This window comes from Vigna unguiculata, chromosome 4 (genome assembly GCF_004118075.2).
Source record: "Vigna unguiculata cultivar IT97K-499-35 chromosome 4, ASM411807v1, whole genome shotgun sequence".
In the NCBI taxonomy this organism is placed as follows: domain Eukaryota; kingdom Viridiplantae; phylum Streptophyta; class Magnoliopsida; order Fabales; family Fabaceae; genus Vigna; species Vigna unguiculata.
This window is the reverse complement of record NC_040282.1, coordinates 11,485,483-11,511,143: the sequence shown is the minus strand read 5'-3', so window position 1 is coordinate 11,511,143 and position 25,661 is coordinate 11,485,483. Positions and strand designations below refer to the sequence as shown.

The 25,661-nt window shown below is 37.8% G+C and overlaps 1 protein-coding gene and 1 long non-coding RNA gene across 2 annotated transcripts; one reads left to right on the top strand and one right to left on the bottom strand.

Moving 5' to 3' along the window:
• Nucleotides 1–16,992: 16,992 nt before the first annotated feature.
• On the bottom strand, nucleotides 16,993–24,352 carry LOC114182372 (sulfite oxidase). Its single transcript, XM_028069242.1, has 12 exons — nucleotides 24,278–24,352; nucleotides 24,057–24,172; nucleotides 23,917–23,979; nucleotides 22,367–22,403; nucleotides 22,192–22,273; nucleotides 21,661–21,779; nucleotides 21,451–21,546; nucleotides 19,791–19,901; nucleotides 19,604–19,705; nucleotides 19,005–19,052; nucleotides 18,074–18,289; nucleotides 16,993–17,359 (listed from the first exon to the last, which is right to left on the bottom strand). The coding sequence occupies exons 1-12, from the start codon at nucleotides 24,350–24,352 to the stop codon at nucleotides 17,243–17,245; spliced, it is 1,182 nt and encodes a 393-aa protein (XP_027925043.1). The 3' UTR covers nucleotides 16,993–17,242.
• On the top strand, nucleotides 17,147–20,997 carry LOC114182373. The gene is made up of 2 exons (XR_003604076.1): nucleotides 17,147–17,377; nucleotides 20,684–20,997. It is a non-coding gene; the product is annotated as an uncharacterized LOC114182373 (long non-coding RNA).
• Nucleotides 24,353–25,661: the final 1,309 nt, after the last annotated feature.

Below are 25,661 nucleotides of genomic sequence, written 5' to 3'. Positions count from 1 at the left end.
AAAAGGTGGAGGAGTTACAGGGAAAAGTCGACAAGTTTAAGAAAGAGAGGGCTGCGTGGAAGAAGGAAAGGAAGGGTTCGGAGGAAGAGAGAAAAAGGTTGGCAACTTGGAGGGTTCGCTGTTTGGACTCAGAGGGAAAGTTGAAGAAGAAAATAGAAGAGTTGGAGGAAGATTATGACGAGTTAAAAGACAAGTATGAAGGTGCTACAGGTGAGCTTGATGACTTAAAGAACTGCATCATACAAGAGCACATCAACGGCTTTGAGAAGGGATTACGTCAAGCAGCCTTTTTCCATCAGGAGGTCGACATTACGGACTTAAAGTTTGATGTGAACAAGGATGTTATTGATGGTAAGCTCGTCAAGGAAGATGAGAGCAGTCTGGATGAAGAGGAGGAGAAGGAGGCGGCTGAAGAGGCGAAGGAGGCGGGTGATGCTGAGGAGGTGGCTCCTGATGCGGCAGAATAGGACTTTAATCTTTATTGATTTGAAAATATTATTGAGCCTATGTCTGTAATATTTGATACATTATGTTACGTTGGTATACTTTGCGTTTATGGTTAATACGATTGATGTTTTGTATGTTATTGTGTATGTCAGGTTTTGGTGATATGTGGTGTATGTGTGACGCGATCGATTGTATGTTAGGGGTGTTCGACCCAATCCGCTTACTTGTGGTAAGGGTGGGGAATTTAAACGAATTAAGCACAAGTTAAGGGTGTTCGACCCAGGCCGCTTACTTGTGGTAAGGGTAGGGAACTTAAACGAATTAAGCACAAGTTAAGGGTGTTCGGCCCAGGCCGCTTACTTGTGGTAAGGGTGGGGAACTTAAACGAATTAAGCACAACTTAAGGGTGTTCGACCCAGGCCGCTTACTTGTGGTAAGGGTGGGGAACTTAAACGAATTAAGCACAAGTTAAGGGTGTTCGACCCAGGCCGCTTGCTTGTGGTAAGGGTGGGGAACTTAAACGAATTAAGCACAAGTTAAGGGTGTTCGACCCAGGTCGCTTACTTGTGGTAAGGGTGGGGAACTTAAACGAATTAAGCACAAGTTAAGGGTGTTCAACCCAAGCCGCTTACTTGTGGTAAGGGTGGGGAACTTAAACAAATTAAGCACAAGTTAAGGGTGTTCGACCCAAGCCGCTTACTTGTGGTAAGGGTGGGGAACTTAAACGAATTAAGCACAAGTTAAGGGTGTTCGACCCAGGCCGCTTACTTGTGGTAAGGGTGGGGAACTTAAACGAATATTAGAGTAAAAACGTAGGAAAGTTGTATAGTTGAGAACCCTTCGTTATATTTATTGAATATGGGGTGCCTCGTTAAAACCTCCCTGGCCAAAACCCTCCTTAGGAAAAAAAGACTAGGTGAGGAAAAAGAGTACACCCATGGTTACAAGTATTGGTTCAACTACAGTATACATTCAGCTAAAGTAGAATTTGAGGTGAGATACATTCCAAGTGTTGGGAATCTCTTCCCTAGATAAGTGTTCCAGGCGATAAGCTCCTCTTTCTACGTCTTCGCGTATGCGGTATGGGCCGTCCCAATTGGCAGAGAACTTGCCATCCTTCTTTCTAGCACTACTGGCCATTCTCCATACTAAGTCCCCGATGGCGAATGATCGTGGACATAGGCTTGCGTTATACTTTCTGGCAACTTTTTGTTTGGCAGCTAAGTTTCGTATCTGGGCTTTTTCTCTGAGTTCGGGTAGGAGGTCGAGATGGGTGGCCATGTTTTGCTGGTTATGGGTTGGGTCGTACAGTTCTCGGCGCAGGGATGGTTTGCCAATTTCAACTCGTATCATGGCGTTTGCACCGTAAACTAGGTTGAAAGGGAATTCCTTTGTTGCTGATTGAGGGGTGCACTTGTAAGCCCATAGCACTTCTACTAACTCTTCGGGCCATCGGCCTTTGGCGCTATCTAATCGTTTGCGCAATTCCATTAGGATAACCTTGTTGGTCGCCTCTGCTTGTCCATTAGTTTATGGGTGTTCTACAGAACTTGTGATGTGTTTGATATCCAGGCCAGTGTAAAATTTGGCTAGCTCCTTATCTATAAATTGTCGGCCATTGTCGGTGATGATGGTGTGTGGGACGCCATATCTGCATACAATATCCTTCCAAACAAACTATTCAACCTGTTGGGCCGTGATAGTGGTTAGTGGTTTGGCTTCTATCCATTTGGTGAAGTAGTCGACGGCTACAATAAGAAATTTCACTTGTCCCTTGTCGGGTGAGAAGGGGCTAAGGATGTCCATTCCCCATTTTGCGAAGGGCCATGGGGATATTATGTGATGGAGTTGTTCCTGCTTCTGGTGGATGAGGTTACCATGTTTTTGGCATGGTTTGCACTTTCTGACATAGTCCTGGCAGTCTGCTTCTATGGTCGGCCAGAAGTACCCGGCTTTAAGTACTCTAGTGGCCATGATGCGTGCACCGGAATGGTAGCCGCAAATGCCTTCGTGTAGCTCTTTAATAATATACTGTGTTTGCTCTGCCGTGACACATTTGAGGAGGGGTTGGTTGTACCCGCGTTTGTAAAGGTCATCGCCTATCATGGTATACCTGACAGCCTTAGCCAACCAAGTTTTGTCCGCATCTTGTGGGGGGTTGCCGGTTTTTAGGTATTGGACATAGGGGGTGGTCCAGTTATGGCTTTGGGGAGGAGCGGTGTTGTCTGTTGGGGCATGGGTTAGGTTTTGACAAGTATGTGTTATGGAGGGTGTAGATAGTGTTTGTTGTAACAGGGATCGGTGGCGGCTTTTAAATTTAGTGCTGGCTAATTTGGAGAGGATGTCGGCTCTGATGTTGTCGGTTCTTGGGATGTGTTCGATGTGGACTCGCTCAAAGGCGGATTGAATGACTGTTCGGACCAGATGGTAATATTGTAGAAGGATGGGGTCTTTAATCTGGAATTCGTCATTTAGGTATCCTACAGTAAGCTTGGAGTCGGTTTTGCATGTTAGCGTCCTGACACCTACTTCGCGGGCAAGGGAAAGGCCGGCGATGATAGCTTCGTATTCGGATTGCTTGTTCGATGTTTTGAAGGCAAAGTGAAGGGATTTTTCGATGAGGATGTCGTTGGGTCCTTCTAACACAATGCCAGCACCGACACCTTTTGGATTTGAGGAACTATCTACATGAAGTGTCCACTGGTCCTCTGTGGGTGTGTACTGGAGGTCATTGACAAAATCTAAGAGACATTGAGCTTTAATGGGGCCATGGGGTTCGTAGCGAATGTTAAATTCCGACAGCTCGACGGCCCAGGATGACATCCGTCCGGCTAGATCTGGTTTTTGCAGAATTTTTTGGATTGGGCAGTCGGTTTTGATGGTGATGCTGTGGTTTTGGAAGTGTGGGCGTAAGCGGCGAGCTGCGTGGACTAAAGATAGGGCCAATTTTTCCACCATTTGATATCTGGTTTCGGGATCCTGCAGTGTTCTGCTAACGAAGTAGACAGGATGCTGCGTGCCTTCTATTTCTTGGACAAGCGCGGCGCTGGCGGTGTAGTCGGTGGCTGTGATGTATACGAGGAAGGGTTGACGGGTGTCTGGTATGTGGAGGATAGGTGGTGAGGTGAAGGTGGTTTTCAGTTTTTGAAAGATTTGTTCACAATCGTCAGTCTACGTGAACCGGGTGGATTTCTTTAGGAGTTGGACTATGGGTTGGGTTTGCTCAGCCAATTTGGGTAGGAAGCGGGAAATGGCCGTGAGACGGCCTATGAGACGTTGGACCTCCTTGATGGTAGTGGGACTGTGCATCTCGATAATGGCCTTGCATTTTTCGGGATTGGCTTCTATGCCGCGCTGGGTTAACATAAAACCAAGGAATTTACCCTGGTCGACACCGAATACACACTTGTCTGGGTTGAGGCGGAGGTTGTACTGGCGTAGCGCAGAGAAGACCGCTGAGAGATCCTCTGCATGCTGGTGATGGCTTGGAGACTTGACAACCATGTCGTCAACATATACTTCGACACATTGTCCCATTAGATGGTTGAAAACCTTGTCCATTAGCCATTGGTAGGTCGCTCTGGCGTTCTTGAGACCAAAGGGTATAACCTTATAGAAGTAGTTGGCATCGTCCGTGATGAAGGCGGTTTTGTTCATGTCAGATACGACCATAGGGATTTGGTTGTACCCGGAATATGCATCCAAAAAACTAAGCACCTTATTCCCTGCCGCGCCGTCAACAAGTCGATCGATATTGGGTAAGGGATAGGCATCGCGAGGGCAAGCTTTGTTCAGATCAGTGTAGTCTACACACATCCGCCATTTTCCATTGGCTTTTTTTACCAAGACTACGTTAGAGAGCCAAGTGGTGTACTGAGCTTCTTCTATGAATCCTACGTTCAGTAACTTGTCGACTTCAACCTTAGCTGCTAGTCGGCGCTCTTCGCCAAGTTTACGTTTTTTCTGGGATACATAGCGGGATTCTTTGTAGATGGATAACTTGTGAGATGCCACTAGAGGGTCCACCCCAAGTAGATCAGCGGCTGACCAGGCGAAAAGGTCTGTGTTGCTGGTGAGGATGGGTGTGATGATGGCACGCTCGTCAGATTTCAAACCAGTGCCTAGGTTGATAGAGTGGCCGTTGGGAAGTTCTAGGGGGGAGGTCTCCTCAACTGGTTCGAGACGAACATCCCGGCCTACTCCGGGGTCTAGATCTTCGCCTGACAAGGCGATGTCGGAGCCGGGAGGTCGCTCAATGTGGTTGGTTTGTTGAATTGGGAGTTGTGGGCGTAGGCTGGCCATGTAGCATTTGCGTGCCAAGCGTTGGTCGCAGTGGATGGTGAGGATGTCACCGGAAGGGGAAGGGAACTTCATGGCCAAGTGGGGGGTGGAGACGACAGCGCCAAGGGTGTTGAGGGAAGGACGACCCAGGAGGATATTGTAGGATGTTGGCGCGTCGACGATGAGGAAGCGGATTGAGATGGTTTTGGTTTGGGTCCCTTCACGAAAGATGGTGTGGAGGTCGATGTAGCCACGGGTGGATACTTGTTCATCAGAGAAGCCATATATCGGCTCGTCATACGAGACCATGGCGGTGTCCGGAAGTTGGAGTTTTTGGTAGGTGGCCCAGTAGAGGATGTCAACGGAGCTGCCCTGATCGACAAGGACTTTCTTAACGGCGTAGTTTTCGATTTCAACAGTGATGACCATGGGGTCATCTTGTTGATGGTCGAGGCCATGAAAGTCGTCATCCGTTAAGATGATGGGAGGCATGCGGCGTTTGTGGTGGGAATGGGTGATATGGTTAATGGATTGGATATGGCGGAGGTGTCTCTTTCTGGCAGAAGAGGTGGATCCTCCACTAGCGAAGCCACTAAAGATGGTGTTGATGGTGCCACGTAGGTAGGGATGGCAACGGGACGGGGCGGGGACGGGTTTCACTATCCCATACCCATCCCCGCATAAAAAATTCATCCCCATCCCCATACCCAAACCCAACGGGTATCAAACTTTTTTCTCATCCCCATCCCCACCGGGTAACGGGTATAATCTCGTACCCATACCCGTACCCGTGTTCTAACTACTTCAATATTAATTTTTATAAAAGAAAAAAAATTACGGTAAAGAAAACATAATATTATGAAATATTCAATATTAGGAGGATTTTCTTCGATGCCAAATACCTTAAAATAAATTATAATTGTTTACATTTTATATTAGAATACCAAATAAAATTTCATGTGAACCAAAACATTTATTAAATTTGCAAACTACAACATTTATGAACTTAGTTGATAAAATTAAAAAATATTTCAAAAAAAATATAAAAGGAAAACAAATATTCAAATTAAAATATATTTTAAATGTTTGTTTACTTCAATTTTTTTAAATTCTAATGAATCTCTTTTTTATACACTAATAAAAGTTATAATATATCACTTGATCAAAATGACACAAAGAACAAATAATAAACATAATAATAAAAGAAAAACAAATATTCAAATTAAAATATATTTTAAATGTTTGTTTACTTCAATTTTTTTAAATTATAATAAATCTCTTTTTTATACATTAATAAAAGTTATAATACATCACTTGATCAAAATAACACAAAGAACAAATAATAAACATAATAATAAAATTTTGACATAGATTTTGTATCTTTTGAACTTCAATATATGTTGGATAGTGACGAAAAAATATTCATAGCAATTACATTAAATTTTTATATTGTAGTAAATAAAAGTTATTTATACAATTAAAGTGAAAAAAATTACAGTATGATTAATAGTGAGTTATAAAATAACAAATAATTAGATAGAATATATTGAAATATTATTCTACATGATGAAAAAAAACAATAAATAAAATTATTAAAAAACTAACAAATGTGTGTTTTAGAAATAATTTGAGAGACTATCGAAAGAAATCGCACAAAGGAAATCAAATGTATAATTAAGGTATGATAAAATGAAAAATACCTTAGAGAACTAATTATTAAATTACGTTTGAAGTGGTTAAAATTAAATAGAAATATCATTAGTGACAAAAAAATTTGTCATTAAATTACAAATAAATTAGTAATTAAATTGGTCACTAAATCAAGTATCGATTCGATCATTGAATCAGTCACTAATTTAGTCATTGATTCAGACAATAAATCAACTACTACCACCAATGACGAAAAATAATGACTGATATGGGTTACTAACTAAATCAGTCACCATTTCATGTTTTTCTTGTAGTGAATTATCATATACTATTCCTAAATATCATTATATATATATATATATATATATATATATATAATTTTAACCACTTCAAACATAATTTAAAGTGAAAAAATTACATTATGATTAATAATGAGTTATAAAATAAAAAATAATTAGATAGAATATATCGAAATATTATTCTACATGATAAAAATAAAAACAATAAATAAAAATATTAAAAAACTAACAAATGTGTGTTTTAGAAATAATTTGAGAGACTATCGAAAAAAATCACACAAAGGAAATCAAATGTATAACTAAGGTATGATAAGACGAAAAATATCTTAGAGAACTAAGAAAACTTTTCAAATATCAACATATATACTTAATGGTTGAAAAATAACGAAAATTATTTTAATGAAACAAAAGAGTTCTTCAAATTAAATAAAAATTAATAATAATAATAATAAGTAAAAATTTTTTTTTATATTACCTTAAATTGAGAGTATAAACATTCTCATGTGAAAGGAAAATTTATAATAAATAAAAATATTAAAAAATAATATAAATATTCAAATGTGAGGCATAATATTTTTTTTTATTAACATACATCATTTTAACATAATTACATAAATGTTATGATAAGATAAAAAATATATTGGAGATAAGAATGAGTTTCATGACAAATGAAATAATTAAAAGAAAAAAAAATAGAAAAAAAAATATATATATATATAGGAGTTACTTGATTAATTGTGAATATTTTAATAATTTAAACGAGAATGGAGATATGGCGGGGACGGGTATTATGGCGGGTATATGTACATCCCCATACCCATCCCCATACCCAACTGAAAAAGTCGGGGATTCCCCATACCCATACCCATACCCAGTCAATGCGGGGATTCCCCGTCAAAACGGGGACGGGTTCGGACAATACCCACGGGGACAAGTTTATTTGCCATCTCTACACGTAGGGGAGGGTCGGTAGGAATGACGTCGGTGCGGGCCGGTTCGAGTTCTTGGTTGGTGGGTTGGGTGGGGCGTCTGTCGTGACGAGAGTCATGTGGAAGGCGTCTATGGTCGGATCGAGGGGGGTGGCGGGATAGAGAGGAATGGTCATCTCTACGGATGAAACGACGAAAGTGACCAGCACGGACCAGTTCTTATATTTTATCCTGGAGTGCTTTGCATTCTTCTGTAGTGTGGCCATGGTTGCGATGGTAGCGGCAATATTTGGTCATATCAGCGTTAGGAGGTGTGGTTGTCTTACGTGGTGGAGGGATTAGGTCAGCTTGTAGAGCCTCATCGAGGATGCGGGAGCGGGCTACGGTAAGAGGGGCATATCTGGTGAAGCAAGGTTGGCGGGGCTTGCATAGGCGGGCATCAGGGCGGGGAGGTTGCGGGGTAGGGTTGGCGGTGGTGGCTGCATAGTCATTACAGAATTTGGTGTGGAGGGTTTGCATCTCCTCCATGCGGACATAGTCGGTTGCACACAATTTGAGTTCGTGCATAGAGGTAGGTGGGTGGAGGTAGACGTTGTTGGCGAAAGGGCCGGGTTGTAGGGTAAGTGCCATGCACTGGAGGATCATTTCCTGGTTGAGGTGTGGGGTGCGAAGAGCTGCCTTACTGAAGTGATCTATGAACGCTCTGAGTGGTTCGCCTTGTTCTTGCCTAATGCCCAGGAGGGAGATTGTGGTAGTTTGGTGTGGACGGCTGCCAGCAAAGTGGGTGGAGAACATGTGGGAAAGAAGGTCGAAGCTGTCGATGGAGTAAGGCGGATGGGTTGTGAACCATTCCAGGGCAGGGCCCTTGAGGGTGGTAAGGAAGGCTTTGCAGACTGTGTCTTAGGACGTGTACAAGGCGACATGGGTGATGTAGACTTTAAGGTGCTCGTCAGGGTCGGTTTCGCCAGTATAGCGGTCCAGGGTGAAGGGTTCCCATTGGGCAAGAAGATGAGTGTTGGCGATAAAGTCGGTGAAGGGGTGACGACGTCTGGACTGGTGGGGAGGGAGCAGAAGGGGTGGGATGGGATGATTGATCATAGCAGGGAAGGTGGAGGTAAGGTTGTGAGGGGGGATGCGTGTTGTTGGAAGGTATTGCGGGTTGTATGGTGGAACATGTGTGGTGTGTAGGGTGGTGGGTATGTTGTAGGGGATCTGGGTGGTAGGGAGGGTAGCGGCAGGGGTTGGGGCTGCGGTATGCCCTGGTTGAGTGGATGGGAAGTGAGTGGAATGAGTGAAATGAATGGGTGTTTGTTGGGTGGTGGTGAAGGTGTGAGGGGTGGGGTTGTATTCGCTTTCCTCCTCTGTGGGCTGGAAGGCCGGGGACCTTGCAGCTTCAGAGGCTTCCTTGGCCTTTCCCTTCAGGGTGGGATAAGTTTCGATCTTTCGCCTAAGGCAAGAGTTCTCTTGTCGCAGCGCCTCCATCTCATCAACACTGCGTTTCTTCAGATCTGCCAGCTCTTGTTGCATCTTCGCTTGGCCGTCCAGGATGGCGGCCAGGTCAAGGGTGATTCCAGTAGGTCCTGAGGGACCAGCATCCTCTTGCTTGTTCACTCCAGCTTTGCTACGGGTGGAAACCATCTTCGGAGAAAACGGGTACTAAAGGTGTTCGTCTCGTGCCCCACGGTGGGCGCTAATTGTTCCTGCAGAGAACAAACAAGATAAGTTAGGCACAAACGTCACCTTACCCATGTAGTCCGCTATCTCCTCAGTTGGCCTCTTCCCGGTTGGTACATGTCGGTTTGGACCCTGGAGGAGTTACCTACAGAAGGTACTCTGAAGCTCAAGTGAGTCAAAACTCTCAAAAAGGTCAAATATGTGATTAATGAATGCGTACCTTTAATTATTGGGGTGCACGCGTATTTATAAAGCATTAATTATGTCTGGTTATCCCATGGGCCGGGCCTTGGCTTGGGCTCTAGCTTGGGTTGAAAGTGGGTCTGGGCCCAAACCCAGGTCCTTAAGACCTATTGAACACGGGGGGCTTCCATTTTACTAAGTATATTGAAGTTGTCGGCCTAAACTGACTACTTCCCTTGGCGGTCTGTGTTGCTCGTGTGCCATCTTAGGGAGGTTGTTCCTCTAGACGTCTAGGTTACCGATTTTGGCCGGTTACTCGAATGTTTTGGTATGGTGATCGTTTTATCATTATTTTGTTAAGTTGACTTGGTGTGGTACTCATTCATTTCTAATTAGTTTACCTTTTATCCTTGTGGATTGATTTTAGTTGTTCAGGAATTACTTAAAAGAATTGTCTTTTAAGTGTTGAAGTTCATATGTTCTTGAACCATGAATATAATGATCATCCTTTTCTACAAAAAGAAAATACATGAAAACCGTTATTCAAATATACAAGAGCAGAAGTTAAACATGAAAAGGAAAATCAAATTGGAGATGGATGAACTTTGAGAATTTCAAAATTAGCATATAAATAGAAAACATGAGTATTACACTATGAGTTACAAAAATCTAGTGTCGGATGCGGATTTAAGAGGACAATTTTTTTATTGGGTGAATTTAAAACTTTTTGAAGAAAAATTAGTTGTTTAGATCAGAAAAATAAAATGTTTAAAAAAGATCATATTAGTTTATACAAAAATATAAAATATAAGATATTTTAATTATTTTATTTAAACAAAATATTTAAAAAAGAGTTTCAATTACAAACAATTTAAATATCATTTTTTTTAATTTCTTAAAATATAAAATATGTATCCCTTGTGTATTTGTGTACACAATTTTAGGGTTTTATAAGTTTACCACACAAATAGTTTTTTTTTTTTATTGTGCTATTCATGATTCAATAGGATAGAGTTCCAAAATCCATTGCGTAGGTGATAGTTAAATTGTGTTTAGATTCATTATATGAATGTGAATAATGATCCTAGTGTTTCTTTTTTAAATTCTTGGGATAAATTGTATGTTATAATATTTGTAAAACCCTTTTTAAAAAATACAAAACTGATTTTGTTCAGGAAAGACCTAAAACAACTACATGTGGAACCTCCTCTCCCAACTGGTAAAGACCCATTTTAGAAATAGCAATATATGATGTTTTGGTGATTAAGAAAATTCTAAAAATATTTTTAGAGGACATTAAGATAATATTGTTAGTAATGACGGAACTTGGACAAAAAATTTAGGGATGTTAAATTAGATTTTTATATATAATTTTTTTTTTAGTTAAAAAGAAAAGCTCTTCATTCCCTCTACTTAAAACAAACACACATAATAATAGAATTCAAAAAATATGATTACCATTCCCTATTATATCATGATACCAAACCATGAATACCATTTTACATAACCTCTTCGTACCTCATCAATTTTATTTTGTGGGTATTGTCAAATTTGATTTGCTTTTCCTGGATCACGTTCTAATGGATTTTAAATTCATTATATGTAACTCTAGGAACTTTAAAGATTTGTTTTTTTATTTCCTCTTACTAGTATAAATTTATCACTTCTCACCTATTTAGAAAAAGATAAAATTTATATTCACAAATCACAATTATTACATTGCAAAACATAACAAAACTCATACCACTTTAATTAAATAAGCAACACTGTATAAATTTGAAACTTTAAAAAATTTATCATTCGCAGGAAAACACAAAATCCCTAAATTTCATAATAAAGGGTCATACTAATTTGGGAAAAATTATGATTAGGGTTCATACAAATTTCATAAAAAAATCCCTAAAATCATAATTAGGGTTTGTACTAATTTGGAATAAACATCTTAAGAAGAATCATAAATTTAACATACATAAATCATTATAAGATACTAACTTGATCTGGGAGAGATCATGCAAAAATGTATATTTCAATATCAATCTATGTGTTCTCCAACATTTGTTTCTCAATTTATCTCTTTCTATTTTTTTCTCCTCATACACTTTCATAATAACTTACATGGTGAAAAGATCTTATAGCGTGAAAAAAACCCTAATCTCTTTCATAAATTAATATTTCCATTAAATTTTTCATTTTATTTTTTATTATTATTTTCCATAATATAAACTTAATATAAATAATATACAATTATAATTTAAAAAAAGATATAAATATATATTAAAATAAAATTCCAAAAATTTTGGGGGAGCCATAGCTCCCCTTGTCCCTATAATGTTCTGCCAATGATTGTTATCTAGATATTTAGGTGCACGTCCAAGAGTTCAAGAAAAGAAGAGAAACCATTTAATGAAAAATTAAAACAAGACAAAGGGTGCATACATAAAAAGACAAACTAATATTTTAGAAGTTAGGTCAAAAGGAGGTGTCTTTAAAAGGAGAGAATCATAGCTTGATCTCCAAGACTTCACATGTGGTGCATTGACCTTTTAGAAGATAAGGTCAACCATGCCTTCCAATACTCTCCAAAATAGGCACTATGAATGATTGGCTCCAAGGGTGAGGCTCCCCTCGATTCCATGTAGTATTATCCTCCTCCAAATTTGTAAGACCTGTGAAATTTAATTAATTAAATAAATAATTAATTAATAAATGCGGGTAGGAGAATTAATTATGACATTAAATTATGAGAGGACTTGGGTTCGAGTCCCATGTATGCCATTTTGTGTTACTATTCATTGTTATTTTAAATATATGATAATCATGTTGCGAAATAATATGATAATTGAATTATAATTGTTAGCATGAAATATGAATTGGCTTGGTGGTTTGGTATTGATTTAGCTTTGACATGGTAAGGGGTTCAAATCTTGGTGAACCTAAATTGAACATTTTTTGTCATTTTTGGTTTTGGCATGAAGGTGAAGGGTTAACGTAAACCCTAGAGAAATGGCAGCCAAGGGGGGAGAGGCTGGAAACAGATCATAAAGGGGTCCATGAATGGTAATAAACATCACCATTAAGTCTTAGGTTCGTTTTATATTATTACATAGTTTTTAGGACACCTTTAAAAGGCCAAAGTGAGGTAAAGGGAAGGGTTTTGGCAAGTTGAAAAATACACCAGAGAGAGAGAGAGCACGAAAATCTGGAATTCTGTGAGTTTGGAGTGAGACTTGAGGGGCTAAATAGAGAGGAGCCAAGGAGGGTTGGTGTTCAAAGGAGAATTTCTCAATTTTCAAGTTTAAGCTAAAGGATCCAGGTTAGGGGAGTTTATACGTTAGAATTTTTATAAGTGTATTTGAATTGCTGAATATATGTATAATTGTTGATTGCTGTTTGTGTCTGGTTGAATCTTTGTGTTTCTGGAAAATTCCCAGAAACCGCCTGGCGGGCTGTTCATAGCCGCCAGGCGGCGCATGCAATTATACGTGATTTGGGGTTCCTGGAAGAGGAACCGCCTGGCGGCACACTCCCAGCCGCCAGGCGATGCTTAAAGTTTTACACCATTCTGGGTTTTCTTGATGCACTGCCTGGCGGCGATGAACTTCCGCCAGGCGACACGGGGTTGGGATTTGGAGTTTTGTCATTCTGAGGTGTTTTGACAAGATTTTGATCGGAGGGAAACCATGAGTCGGTGATTTAGAGATGATCTAACGTCGTAATTTATTGAAAAACAGTATAATTAATAGGTAAACTTGATGAAACAGTGTGAATATGATTTTAGGGTTATAATTGGGCGTTTTGAATGAACCAATGGTAATGGTGTCTTGGGTGTACTCACATTTTAGACATGGATAGATAAAGTTCGAGTGTGGGTCAAGGTTAAGTGTTTTGAGGGTGAAAACCATCAGGGGAAACAGAGAGAAGTACTAGAGAACGAGAGGTGGATTTCATGGCTGCTGGAAGTTCTGAGAACCAGGCGCCGTATTAGAAATTGGAGTCTTTACGTGTGGAGAGTGTTGCAGGCGGCACTGGGTGAAGGGAGTCATGTTCATGCTACGGGAACAGTTGAAATGAGTAATGTCATGCGAGTATGAATGATAATAGGTAAGGATTAGGGTTGATTTTAAGTGTTGGGAGAGGAAAGAAAATACCGGTAAAGTCGAGTGAAAATATCAGAGTGGGTGAGAAACCAATGGTCCAGATTATTCTGGTATTAGTGGTCCTAGACGATGTCTACAGTTACGTAAGCTTATAGGAAAAATCGGAATTGCGAATTTGTAGAGAGTGTGTAAATTATGGGTAAGACAATTGTTAAAGTACATATAAAGTGATGGAGACCTGAACAGTAATCTGAGTAATTAATAAAACTTAAAGTGGAATGAGTTTAGAGTGCCATATAGATTATTGGAATAGTTGAGCTTATGCATGACTAATTTGATAAACTAGATTGATGGTATACAAAAGGGAAGTTAGGTGTTTTTACTTGGTAAGTTAAGATTGAGAAGGGTTGTGGATAAGAGTGTATATACATGAAATGAGGAAGGTTCAACTATCTGAATGCATGATTATGCAAGACTAATGTGAGAAACTTGAATCAAAGTCACGAACAAACCAGTAAGAGTTCATTACTGGTGTGGCGCCTAGCGGTGGGGTCACACCTGCCAGGCGGTGGCAAGAAAACAGTGGGGTTCTGGAATTGGTGGCGCCTGGCGGAGGGGAGTGTCTCGCTAGGCGATGGCGACGAAATCAGGGGTCTCCTGGAGCACGTCTGCCTGGCGGTGGTTAATGAATTTGCGATTCTGAGGCGCTTGGCGCCTGGCGGTACGTGTCCCCCGCCAGGCGGTCTGGAAGCGGATAGGCGCCTAGCGGTACGTGTCCTCCGCTAGGCGATTTGGCTGCTGTAAGTCCTAAGTATTGGACTTTGTAGGGTGATCTACAAGGCTTTTGGTGATGCCTCCAAGGTAAGATTGCTGGGTTTCTTGAGTTGAGCTCGGAACGTATCCCTTGAGTTGAGCTCGGGATAGGGGTTAAGCACGTACATTCCTCGAGTTGAGCTCAGAATGGCATCCCTCGAGTTGAGCTCGGGATGGCGGATGAACACGAGGAACCCTTGAGTTGAGCTTGGGTTGGCGAGTGTTGCCGGTGCGAGTGTGTTGGTTGTGGCCAATACAAATGGGTCCAGATAGATTGCCCTCCTCAGTTGTTGGCTGATGAGTTTGGTAGTCTTGGGAAATTACGGACTATGTTCGTAATTGGGAACTCCACCTGGTGTTACGGTGTATGATCCGTGGCATTGGTTCCCGCACGTGCTCTGTCGGTTGTGGCCGATAGGTTTGGCAGCAAATTATCTTGGGAAAATCACTAGGAGAGGTAGAACACGAATGGTCTAGTTGTGGCCAGACGTTAGAGAATTGAGTAAGAGATGGTATCTTGGTTCTTTGTAGAGTTTACTGTTGTATAATTGGTTATTTGACTATTGTTATGGTGTATGTTGTTTTCATAAGCTCACCCTATCTACTTGTGTTTGGCGATGATCGTGTACGCGGTACACGTGAGCAGAGGATGTTGATGCAGGTGGAGCCGGTGAGGCTTAGCCACGGAGCGTGGGAAAAGCTTGGGAGTTTTATATATTTTTGTAATATTCCGAGTTGGACTATTTTGTAAACTTTTATGAGAGGTTTTATTGTGTTATTTCAGTTTTATTAACTATGGATTTTGCTTTTCTCCTTGGAGGTTAATAAAATTTAAATTTCCCGTGTTTTTGGGAAATGAGGTTTATTCATAAATGCGACAGCTTTATGTTTTAATTGTTTTATTTATTTAAATTAGTAATATCCTGACGGGATGTTACAAAATTGGCACTAACTTGACCTACAAAACAAACAACCCAAGTCAAGTTAACTTAACTCAAGTCAACATAAAAAAAGTTAGCACAAAACTAAACCCCTATAAAAGAGAGAAGATGAAGATGCTTCCCTTCTAGAGATATTTATTCTTTCAAATCATGTGTCTCCATCCTTGGTAGGGGTTAGGGGCTCATCATTATCTCCTTCTTGGGATTTGACCACAAATTCTTGAAGCTCTTGGTTGAGTTTAACTTCATTTGAGGAAGTAATTTCTCCCTTTTCCGATGAGGTTTTTCCCAACCTTTACTCTTGAATCTCCTAGTTTTGGAAAATTTATCCCCCCTTTCTTTGTGTTAGAGGCATATGCTTCTCCTTTTTGGTTTGGAGAGAGAAGGGAGAATGAAAAGAAAAGTGGTCAACTTGCTTTGGGATTCTCTTTTTATGGACAAATCAAACTTTGGTGGAAGATTTACCTTTTTCTTTTTCTCTTATTTTTTATATTTTTTTTGGTTCTCTTTGAAATTCTTGCAATTAAATTCTCTTCATTTTCTAAATAATATGTTTGAATAAAGCAATTGTAATACCTTATATTTAATTCTTGTTTGGATAAAATAATTAAATTAGATAAACTTTCATTTTAATATTCGGTCAAATTTTGGCCAGGGTCAACTTGGTCATACTTAGCCAAATTTGTGTTGGTGTTAACTTGACCAAATTTTGTCAAATTTCGGTCTGGGTCAACTCGGCCAAATTTCGAATGGAGTCATATCGGCTGAATTTATCTCGAGGTCGACTACTTCATATTTGGCAAAATTTCGGTCGAGGCCAAATTAGGTCAAGTCGTCCCAAACCAAAATTTGGCCGTACTTGGCTAAGATGGTCATGATCGAATTCGGTTGGGTTAGCCCTAATCATATATTTGGTTGAATCGGTCCTAACCAAAATTTGGCTGAATTCGGCCGTGTCAGTCCGGACCAAATTTCGGCCAAGTTCTGCACCAATTGAAATTTGACTAAATTCGACCGAGTCAATCCTGGTTAATTGTCGGCAAAGTCGACCCCAACTTTTATTTATCTTGAACAATGAGAAATTCCACAAATTGTGAAATTTTAACTTTCTTCTTTTTTGAGTGAATTTTAAATTCTACTATTTTAATTATTTGAAATACTTTCGTAAAATTCTTCAATTTGAATTTTCTCTTAATGTTCTCATCCAAACAAGTTATTTTATTTCAAAAAAAATTCAAATTCTCCAAATAAATAAATTACTCTTTTAAATTGTCTTATCCAATCATACCATTAGAAGAAATCTAGTGAAATCATTCACGTTTTGAATACGTGTTTCATTTGCATACAGAAGAAAAGAATCGTGACAAAACTGACATGACTATTTTCTATAACGTTGTAGCAAATTTCTTTATGTGCTAGGTGTGACACATGATAGAGGATCTTTTTTCTTCATCAAAAACGCGGTAGAGGATCATGATTTGCTTATTCGGTGGTGGATGAATAATGTAATATACTTTAATATATTTGTTTTGTTAGTTAGACTACTTTTTACTGCTCTAATAACTGTTTCAAAAACACTAATTCTATTTTTCAAAGTGCAGAATGATAATGTACTAGGATAACAATAAATAAAAAGCGTAGATGTGACAGAATTTAAGGTGCGGGGAAAATGATAAAATGAGTGAAAAGCAAGAGCATCATAATTAAGATCTCAAATTATTTCCTTGAAGAGAAGGAGGAGTAGATATTCCATGAAAAACTCTGCGAAACTAGGGTAAAGCCATTAGTTATATATAACACCTTTCCTATAGCTTATTTGTATAAAGACTACACAGCTTATTCCGATGCCTTGGTGCCTTGTTCAATGTTTCGAGTGCTCAAAGGTAAGTGCAAAAAGAGGTGCCAAACATCAAATATTGGTGCTACTTTTAGAGGTTTGAGTGACTCGCTTGGACTTTTACTCGGTGCCATGAAGTGTTTAAAATCCCTCTCAGGTTCCAGATGTCTTCAACCTTTTCAGGCTGGACATTAGCAGCAGAATCCACCTGCAAATTAGAACAAAGGTAAAGTGTCACAAAATTTCACTAGAATTCTGGCATTTGAAGAGCGAATCCAGTTTACAATAAATCATCCATCCAAATCCTTGCATTTCACCTAGAATAAACTCACGGTTTTTGTTAGGTACCAAGAATTGAAAAGAGAAAGAAGAGTAATATTTTTAGGTACCAAGAACTGAAAAGAGAAAGAAGAGTAATATTTTTTTACTGAAAAGAACCATCCTTTTTCCCTTGCCTATCAGCTTACCCTACAATCAACACTAATCCATACAGTAAAAACACTGAAACAATCAAAGACTAAAAACGAAGTTACAGTGTATTGACTGACAATGGAACAAGTCGCAACTTTGTATCCAGTAAATTGGTACAAAGGTTGGGGATTGTTAGATATTGTTAGTTACAATATCTTATGTTACAATATTACGTGCATATAGACTTAGCCCATATTTTCTTCATTATGAATATATCATCCTATATGTATTTTCTACACAAGGAGAATTAATCTTATACCTAGTTTTCACTACTTTAACCGGGTTTATCGCTAACCCCAACTATACATGACTTTTAACCACTTATAATTTGAATCGAATGACCATTATCCCCTCATGGTCGTACATGATATATCTATACAAGTTAACAAATGTACAGACCCATTAGGTACATTAAAAAAGATGATAGCATCACAACAATGGGACGACATACCGCTTTTGCAATAATCTCAGTGCTCTGACGAATATCAGCTGTGACTTCAAAGAATACCCATGCCCATTTGTCACTGTTGGCATGATCTGATATATAGGGGACACCACTTTTCTGAAATCTTGAAGCTTCCAGCCATGTTTTGCCTCCATCAATAGACACATCTACTCTCTCAATGCCTCTGCCACCTCCTGAGGCCGCATATCCACTAATTTTTACCTGCACACGATGTGCAAGAATTAAGATTTCAGTCAATTACGACAAGGACGAAAAATGTACAAAAAAAATAGCTAAAACTCATGAAATGGAAGATATGCCAAAGTTTGAGTTTAGATGGATGGATAAGTGCGTATTGAAAATTCATTTGGCCAAAGAAAGGATGTGTACGTGTTTTCATTTTCAGGAAACTTCAAATAAAAATATAATTTGAATTTATTTTAGAGGAAATTTTGTTTTCAGGAATCAATTAAGGAACATGAACAATATGTTTTGAAGCAAAAAGTAAAATACAGTGATGATAATTGAACACTAGAAAATTCTAGTCAAAGTTCCAAAGGTGCATGCCATGTTTAATGAGATCAAGATAAAGAAAAAACAAAGCAAATTTATATGTTGTGGAACTTCATAGCTACTAATAAAAACACATTCATGTAACTTATAAAAAAAACAAAGGAGAATTAATGCTTCCCATGTTTTCATGCATGAATAGCCCATTATAGGCATGTTTGGATGAGTTTCTCAGTAAACTCTACTAGGGAAGAAAAATAAGAAAAAAACGACTTTGATTTGGCAATAAGATAAAATTAGAGAAGCCATATGAGAGAGAGCTTCTACAAATTAGCTTATGAATAAGCCAATTTCAATTTTTCTCTCCTAAAAGGAACTTATGGAGAAGCCCATCCAAACAGGTATACACTTGATTAAATAAACTAACCTTCCCAGGCTTTATTGTGCTCACATCTTCTAGAGAACATATAACACACTGCCACAAAAATAATAAGTATTAGTTTTTGTTAGGAAACCAAGAAACGGAAATCCTAATACACAACGCCTACTCTGCTACAAAAAGAGTAACATTAAGAGTTTGTATTCCTTCACAACCTTGTAGCAACACACACCTGGGTAAACAAATTACACCACTCCTCCACACCCAACCGCCCTCACAAAGGAAGCACTGTCTTTTTCACACTAGAAATGCCCAGTACATCAATGTAATAACATGAGCTGAAAAATACTCCGCTACAACAAAGGACATATTTACCAGGGCAAAACACATACTAACTACCCGGCTACAACTAATTACAACTTTTTCTTCTATGATAGACCTGTGAAGGTCGTCCCCACTTGTTTTGGGTCCTGTCACCATTTCAATACTTTCAAAGAGGTTTGGTAAAACAATCATAAACTTACTCTGCTTGGTTCAGCATGACCTGATTACTCAACATGTAACAAATTATATGTAAACATGGTTTAAGAAATACTGAGGTTTTTTACTTAAAAAGGAAAGCAGAAACAGTAAAATAATCAAAATACCTGAACTGGGAAATCCATTTGGGGTCTGCGGGTGGACCAATCAATATTATCCCAATTTACTGATGGTGGAAACATTTTGTAGTCCTTTTGCATGAAAAAACCCTGATACATGATAATGTTAAGTTATAGGGCATTTCGAACGGGAATATTTTGATATATCGATACAACTCTAAATAATATATTAGACCTGGCATTCTTCTGCGATGATATTGATCTCTTCCAGCCATTTAACAGACCGGGCTCCAATGACACCAGGAACAACCACACGTAATGGATATCCATGATCCCTGTTAAGAGGCTAATGAAAGTGATATTAAACTAAGCTGAAAACACTAACTAAAATAACAATAACATAATATACATTACCACCCAAAGCCAAAAGAAAACTCCAAGAAGTCAATTCACACTGAAAGTATAATGTATAATAATTGCATTACAAAGGAAAGATACATTAAAAATATTTATGATTCAATGTCAAAGCCTATGATGAATTGTACTTGTTAAGATATCATTAATATCTTATCTCTATCTTATTTTCAATTTCTATTATTATCATTCTTCGTATGTATTTTAGACTTAACCCACATTTTCTTTATTATAAATACAGTCCCTATGTGTATTTTCTACACAAGAGAGATTAATCCCAAACCTAGTTTCACTATATTTAATCTTTCTATCACACATTACATTACTTATTAGTTGTCCCTTTCAAAAGGCTTGCGAATGTATTTTGTAAAACCATCAAACGTTCCTGTACAAAGTCTGATAGGCTATTTGTGAACGGTTTTACAAAAGTGTTCTAATAGACTTGAAATGAATACAAAAGAATAGAGAATAAGTTAGAGATTTATTCCCCTCTCTTAGGTTCTTATATTTATAATGACATTAAAAGTTCAAAAACAATGAATGAGAGGAAAGAGAAAAGAATAAGAAAGGTCATATCTAGAAACTAGGTACAACACAAAGCATATAGCACTGTTTCAATAAAGTCTATTTAAGACGACCTATTCTAACAAATAGCCATTCAAAGCCTTCCCTGCTAGAGTTTAATTGTTCTTTCATTTGATCTTCTTAATATAGTTTTGGATGTCAACGTTGATGGTGCACATTTTTTCATATGACGAGGAGCTTGATGGTGATGGACATGGTGGAGATGGTGATGATGCTGACAAGAAATGGATATGGTGACAATGATGATGATGATATTGGAGGATGAGACATGGACTTTTGAAGACATTTGTCTTTATTTAGTTATTGAAAAGTTATCATGTCAAGAACTTGTGTTTTATTTGTGTTGTATGAACTTGTGTTTTATTTGGTGCAGTTTGAACTTATAGTGTAGCAATGTGCTACTGGACTTCATTATTTCCTTACTGAGGTTTATTATTTTACTTCATCGTGGGATTGACATGTTGATTTATTATAATATTGATAGGCATTTAATATTTGCTTTTATACGTAGTAAACTCTTACAAATTGGGAGAGCTCTTACGAGTTTAGGTAAACTCTAAGGTTTGACAACCTTAAAACAATAGATTGGCAGCATATATAATGAATTAGGTGAAAGAAAGGAGAAATCGTGTTCTCAATGACCAAAACATACAAAAAACAGAAAAAGGAAACCATTCATGTGACAAACATGCACTATATTCGTTCAACATCTCACAAACAAATTAAACAATGAAACCTACAGAGAAAAACTTCTAGTAAAAATATCAGAGACCTACAGTGTGGCATGAACAGGGAACCCTTTTATATTTGTTTCTTCAACAATATAATGAAATCTCATAATAAAAGTCTTGAAAACTTTAGTGCTGCAAGAAGATAGTATAGTCAAAGCTACTTACTTCACCATTCATTTCATAAGCTAGCAGAACATCTGCTTCGGGATTTGTGGCCTGACTAAGTGGTATTGAAGCCTTGTATGGGCCTCCATTTTCCTCCTATCAGTTTTTGTAATTTTATTGAAAAAAATCAATAGAACATTTCAACTGAGTTAGTACAAATAATCAAAATGAAGTCAAAGTATCTGGAGTAGACATAGCCGTAGTCATCACCTTGCACTTATCAACGCTTACAAACTCCACATGTCTTCCACCAAATTGAGTTACACTAGTCAACTTTGGAATTCCAACGAGTTCCAGAACATCAGACAATTTGGCACCACCCCATGTAGCTGAGAAAGGAAACAGTGATTAGAATATGATATCTATTACGAGCTTTAGTTTGTAGCTAAGTACTCAAGAGCCATCCAAGTTGCTTTGGAAATTAATTAATCAAGAGTTCAACGTGTTTTTGTTTCCACCTTTATAAAAGCTTTATGAGCTTTGGACCAGAGGCTAGACATTATAGCTTTAATATAAAAGCTTCGATTTGACATGAGTTTTCATGTGCGTATTGAATGGGATTCCAAACAATCACTCAGTCATAAGCTAGGTCATTTACACTTTGGTCTACCCCCTCCTCCCCCTTCCATTGCAGGCCTTAGATTTCCTTCTTAACCCCCACCCACCAAAAAAAACAGCTCCTTCAATCCTTCATCATGTCAATTTTCATCACATTATTCCAAGAAAGCTGACAATACTAACCATTTCCAATAGCAGAAACATCCCAGCCAACTCCCCTCACTGTTTTGGTCTTGCTCATAGCAGTCCTTCTATTACCTGCACACTGAGATAAATCATTTGCAGGATGTAACTATCTTATCAACAGCACAAAATCCATGGCTCCAATTCAATCCATGTTTTGCAAAAGAGCACACACCTGTAATGTAGCAGTGACATTATACTTTGGGAGCATCCTGTCACCAAATAACATGGTCACTTCATTGTAAACATGACAAATATTAAAAAAACAGAATTATTTTCCCAGAACACGTTCGTGTTGTCCATAACTCTTAGATAAATGAAATGTCACTATCAATGTGACTTGTACAATTTTTTACTGATATAATCAAATAATTCTTGAAAGCAAGGTTATTGAATATCGCCTACCCAACTAAATTTTTAATTGTGATTCATAAATGATATCAAAACATAAAACTTAGTCACAGAAAAAAATATAGATTGAAATATATCATAAAAATAATGTTTAGTAACATAGTAACATTTAAAACCAGAAATTGACAATATACAAGGTTCGTGAAATAAAACATCAAGTCATGACTAAGGGCATGAACTCCATTTCTGAAGACATAACAGAACAATGGAACAGCCGAATGTAGTGCATGGAATAAAGGTGACAGTATAAAACGTATAAGAAAAATGAAAATATAGCATTTGAATAATCAAATAGGGTACGTTCAACACGACTACTTCCTCTCCTTTTCTTTTAACATTTTAAGCTAGTCTAACTTTTCAACATTTTTATACAAAACAGCCTTGAACAGAAGAAAAAAAATAACAAAAAAATCAAATTGATGAATTTTATGATTCATATTCGTGACATGGACTCACATCAGTCTTGAAAGATATAAATTACACCTGTGGCATCTGAATATGCATTTTAGCCACCAAAAAGACTTTAAAAGCGGTCCACAGCCACACTTATGGCCACAATGTCAATTTTTGGAGTTTTAGTGACCTCTACACAACCATAATTGTGGCTGCATCGGCTGCATTTGTTCCTAATTCCCCAGTGCAAGGAATGCAACAAGATTACAACTGTGGCTGCATCGACCGCATTTGTTTGTAAGTTCCCAAACTATAAGGTAAGCAACCAAACCACAACCGAGACTCTAATTCAAAACCATGGTCATCAATAAAAATCCTTAGGCATAGTTCACAACATGTAAGGACTAATTCGACCAACACTGTAAAATTAAATGATCAATTTGACATATTAGCCAACATTCCCCCTCCAATCGTGCCACAGCAAATCCTAGCTGAACTATAAGGTATGCAACCAAACCACAACCGAGACTCTAATTAAAAACCATGGCCATCAATCGAAATCCTTAGGCATAGTTCACAACATGCAAGGACTAATTCGACTAACACTGTAAAATTAAATGATCAATTTGACATATTAGCCAACATTCACCCTCCAATCGTGCCAGAGCAAATCCTAGCTGAATTATAAGGTATGCAACCAAACCACAACCGAGACTCTAATTCAAAACCATGGTCATCAGTAAAAATCCTTAGGCATAGTTCACAACATGCAAGGACTAATTCGACCAACACTATAAAATTAAGTGATTAATTTGACATATTACCCAACATTCACCCTCAAATCGTGCATGGCAAATCCTAGCCGAAATACGATATTCAATGCACGAGTTCAAACATTAAGTAAACCAAACACACACTAACCAGATATCTTTCATCATGATCTGTCTGGGACGCTCCAGCAAACCGGACACGAAGACGGAGTATCTGCTCCTCAGAACCAAACGCGTCACAAAGCAAGATAAACTAAAAGCTAGAAAGTTAAGGCACAGCGATGGAGGAACCTGTTTATGTCCTCAACGATGGGTATGGGACCGTGATTCCTCTTGTAAAAGAAATCGGAAGGGGTGACGTAGGAGGCGACCAAGGCAGAACGCGGTGGCTCCGCATTGAATGGCGTCTGAAACGGAAAAGGGAAAAACGCGGCGGCGATTTGTGCTTAGCGTTTCGAAAAATTGGGGAACAGAGAGAGAGAGAAAGAGAAAGGGATAGTGAATTGGCTTGCCTTGGCGTTAATAAGAAGAGAAGGGTGACGCGGAGGCTCCTGAGAGTAATCAGAGGGTGCTGTGAGACCTGGCATTTTCGCTGAGATGGAAAAACAGAGAGGTGAAAGCGAATGGAGCAGTGCAGTGCGTTGTGATAATGCGTCTTAATCCAGAATGTTTGTGGTTATATACGTGCCATTGGAGGAGTGATTCTTACAATGTCTCACACTTTGGTATTGAAGGAAGGGACGGATATATAAAATTGATTATTGAAAAAAATAGTTACATTCGTTTTTTTTTTTTTTATAATTTCTCTTGTTTTATATTTTACTGATTTTTTGTTGCAGATTTAGAATTTTAATTGATAAAATGTATGGCAATTGAAAAATATAATAATAAATAATTAGATTATGAAATGTTCAATATGTCTTAGTCGAAATAAAAGTAGATGACAAGAAGATGATCTCCGTTTTGGTTTCGGTCCACTTAACGAAAATTATAGACTAGTTTTTGTGGTCTCTCTCATAAAAATTATGGCCTAATCAATAAATTCAAGTAAGAAAATTAGCTTAGAATTGAAACATAGAGTAAAAGAATAACAAAATGAAATAAAATAGTGTTGTCTACCTTAAAAATTAAAATATGATAAAAGAAAATTACAAATTATGCAGGTCAACCATTTCCATCATAAATCTAAGTAAAAAAAATATTTAATTTTATGATGCATTGGATCATGTTTCTACATCGGATGCTTGTAATGATAATAATTTAGATTCAAATAATAATAATAATAATTATATATTTATCATATTTTTAAAAAAGTTTGTATATGTTTTTATTATAAATATATCGTGTTAGTATCTTCTTGTTTCCAAAACAAACATATTAATATATTAGATACATATCATGTCATACTCATATATCGTATTCAAGCGTAATAAATTTAATTACACATCTTTAATTTTTTTTAAAACATAAAGACAAAATTGCCACAGCTTCAAGCCGGAAAATGATTAATGTAATAAATTTTAATTAATTATAATAAATTGTTAAACTCATCTCAGTACTTGTCGAGTTTTTCACCGATTTATTGAAAACATCTAATGCACTAGTGCAGTGCGCACCCTGGAATATTTTTTAATCTGTGGGCACTTTTGTCTCAGAGCATTCCAACCTTTTCTCCTACTTTTTTTCTCTCTTTAATTTTTCTTTTTTTATAATTAGAACTAGTTGCAGACAGTGTGTGTTATGTTCTATTTTTTTAATTTGTATACAAAATATTTATTCAGTTATTATATTATTTAAATAAATAATTTATTGATATATTTATATCTAAGTATTACAATTATATATAATTATAAATATTTATTTTAATATTATTAAAAATAAATAATATGATTTTAA